Source organism: Archocentrus centrarchus, chromosome 14 (genome assembly GCF_007364275.1).
Source record: "Archocentrus centrarchus isolate MPI-CPG fArcCen1 chromosome 14, fArcCen1, whole genome shotgun sequence".
Taxonomy (NCBI): Eukaryota; Metazoa; Chordata; class Actinopteri; order Cichliformes; family Cichlidae; genus Archocentrus; species Archocentrus centrarchus.
The window spans coordinates 3,258,297-3,261,171 of NC_044359.1; the positions used below are offsets into that span (position 1 = coordinate 3,258,297).

A 2,875-nucleotide genomic window follows, 5' to 3' on the forward strand; every position below is an offset into this window, starting at 1 on the left:
CCAAACATGGACCAAAAACAGTCCAGGGGGTCTTCCAGGGAACAAACACAGACCCAAAAAAACAAAACAAAACCACAGGGCGGAACCAAAATCAGCGGCACAAAGCCATAAAAAACAGTCCAAACAGTTCAGGAGATGAACATGAAGAGGCCGAAGCAGTCCTGGGGGGGGGTCAAGAGCCAGAGAACTGAAAACAAAAACACAGGGCCCAAACAAAAAAACAGCACAAGGCCAAAAAAAAAACAGTTCACATCGTTCAGGCCAAGAGGCAAAACTTACAGGCAGGGGAACACAAGGATCATCAGGAGGCTGACCGCGCTCCCAGCGGCGGCGAAGGATGACCTGGACTGGTTCATATATGGTGCTTTTATACTCTACTTGAACACTCAAAGCACTTTACACAAAATGTCTCATTCACCCATTCACAGACACACATTCATACAAGAACTTTCTATTTAAAACATTTGCAGACACAATCACACTCCAATGAATGCAAAGAGTAAATCGGGGTTCAGCATCGTGCCCAAAGATTCTATGACATGCAGACTGGAGCAGCCAGGGATCAGAAGACCTGTTCTACCTCCTGAGCAACTGTCATCACCACTTGGCCATGAAACATCCTTTCAGTCAATTGTCCAATTAATTTTGAACCTCTGAAAGAACGGGACTATGCATAAAAATGGCTGTAATTTTTATGAAGTAAAGCTGAAAGTTTGCACTTCACTCACATCTTGATTGTTTGATTTGTAATCCACTGTGGCTAATTTTGATAGGTTGTATTAGATGTATGAGATGAACATTCTTTTGCGGTCCGTTTCCATTTTTTACATAATTAATTATGATAATTAAATAAACAACAGGTTATGTCAGAGTCACAACTATCCGGTTTTTTAGTCCGACGTCATTTCTGGGTCCAGATGCCCATAAATGGACAGCAATGGCAGCCCAGTGATTGTTTACTATTACATTCGGATCGGTCAAAACAACGAGGGACACAGCATTGCTGAGTATTGAACACAGGAGAGTTTGGACCGAGAAATGGAATTATACGTCATCCCTTGAAGACCGGAAAGGTTACCTAGAACTGGCGTTACCACTGTAAGGGTGAGAGGTTTCTAGACAAAGATGGGATCAAAGAAAGAACAGTGATGTTAAGGCAATGATGAGCCATATTTAGAGAAAGAAGACAATGATAAATCATTTTAAACTTACACTGAAAATTGCTAAAAAGCTATTCTCATATTCACCTTAAATGACACAGATTGTCTTGTAGAAATAAAGATTACATCACTGATTACGGCTTAACTGACTTGCTATACTTACACGTAACAGTATCATGTGAAGTGGGTGTGAGCACTGAGTTCTTAAAAGGTGTGTGAATGTGGGAAAACCCTGCAGACAAGTGACTGCTTCTTATCTGCTAACCACTGACAAAGGGAGTTTTGACATCTAAACTCAATGTGAACTGAAGACTTACTGTGCCTCTTTATTATAATGGCATCAAAATATTAATAGTTTGCTTCAAGTCTTGACTGCTCCAGCATCTGAAAATAATTTTATTTCCAGATAAAGTCTTTAACAGACACCATCAAATTTTGAAGGCAGTCCTGTAAATACATCTTTAACATGTCTTACGTCACTCAGTCTCAGACTAACTTCACTGCTGGACTGCAGTACAGAGGGATACTGGAAGTTCTGTTGTTGTCTGTTCCAATTACAGGATCCTGCTGTGTGTTTCTCTTTATTAATGGGCTCATGCTGCACATCTTGAGGAGTAAACCAGTGTTTCGTGAAACTGCCTGTTACATTCTTCTTTATAACTTAATTTTTGCAGACACTGTACAGATGCTCTTGACTCAATTATTGTACTTACTGTCTGTTTGTAGAATCACACTTACATATCCTGTATGTGGTTTTCTGATCATGATTGCCAATATTACAACTGGGATCTCTCCTCTCACACTGGTGGTGATGTCTCTGGAGAGATATGTAGCTGTGTGCTGCCCACTGAGACACGCTGCCATCATCACCATCAGAAACACAGCACTAGCGATTATCATAGTTTGGTCCATCAGCTCACTAAATGTTTTCATTCAAGTGATTTTGCTGTTAACTTTTCCATTTGAAGACCTAGAGAGTTTGCAGATGAAAGACTTTTGCTCTCACACTCCTTTGTTGCTCAACCCAATCTCTGATCATTATGACAAAGCTTACACTTGTGTTCTGTTTGTATCTGCTGCTGTGGCCGTCACTTGCTCCTATATTGGTGTTACAATAGCAGCCAGGTCGGCCTCCACAGACAAAGCTTCGGTCTGTAAGGCTCGTAACACACTGCTGCTGCACCTGATACAGCTGGACCTCAGTCTTTCCTCAACAATTTATGGTCCTTTGGTTACAGAGATCTCAAAAGTCCTTGACAGAGTAACAGTTTTACGTATCTGGAGTGTACTTTATGTGTTTTTGGTGCTTCTTCCCAGATGTTTGAGTCCTCTCATCTATGGCATTAGAGACCAAACCATCAGAGCCATCCTCATGTACCATCTGTGCTGTCGAGCAAAAACTGTGAGTGATTCAAAGAAAGATCAACATGTCAGATTGAGGTAATTTAGTATCTACAGTAAAGATTAATCTGACAAAAATCCAATATAAACAAACACAGAAGCATAAAGACTATTATCATACTTCAGGTTTATACTGCAAGTTCTGTCATAATTTTAATTTACAAATGTACTACTGTGAAAACCACAAACATGTTTAATGAACTTGTAATACAGATATAACTTGCATATTTGTAAAACTTGTGTAAAAATACAGCAAACAACATCAACGTTTCTGCAGAATAATACAAATTATTTGTGCCACTCCAAAAAAACAG

General features: G+C 39.8%; 1 protein-coding gene across 1 annotated transcript; it reads left to right on the forward strand.

Moving 5' to 3' along the window:
- Positions 1 to 1,626: 1,626 nt before the first annotated feature.
- On the forward strand, positions 1,627 to 2,604 carry LOC115791911 (odorant receptor 131-2-like). The gene has a single exon (XM_030746206.1). The coding sequence runs from the start codon at positions 1,627 to 1,629 to the stop codon at positions 2,602 to 2,604; it is 978 nt and encodes a 325-aa protein (XP_030602066.1).
- The last annotated feature ends 271 nt before the right edge of the window (positions 2,605 to 2,875 follow it).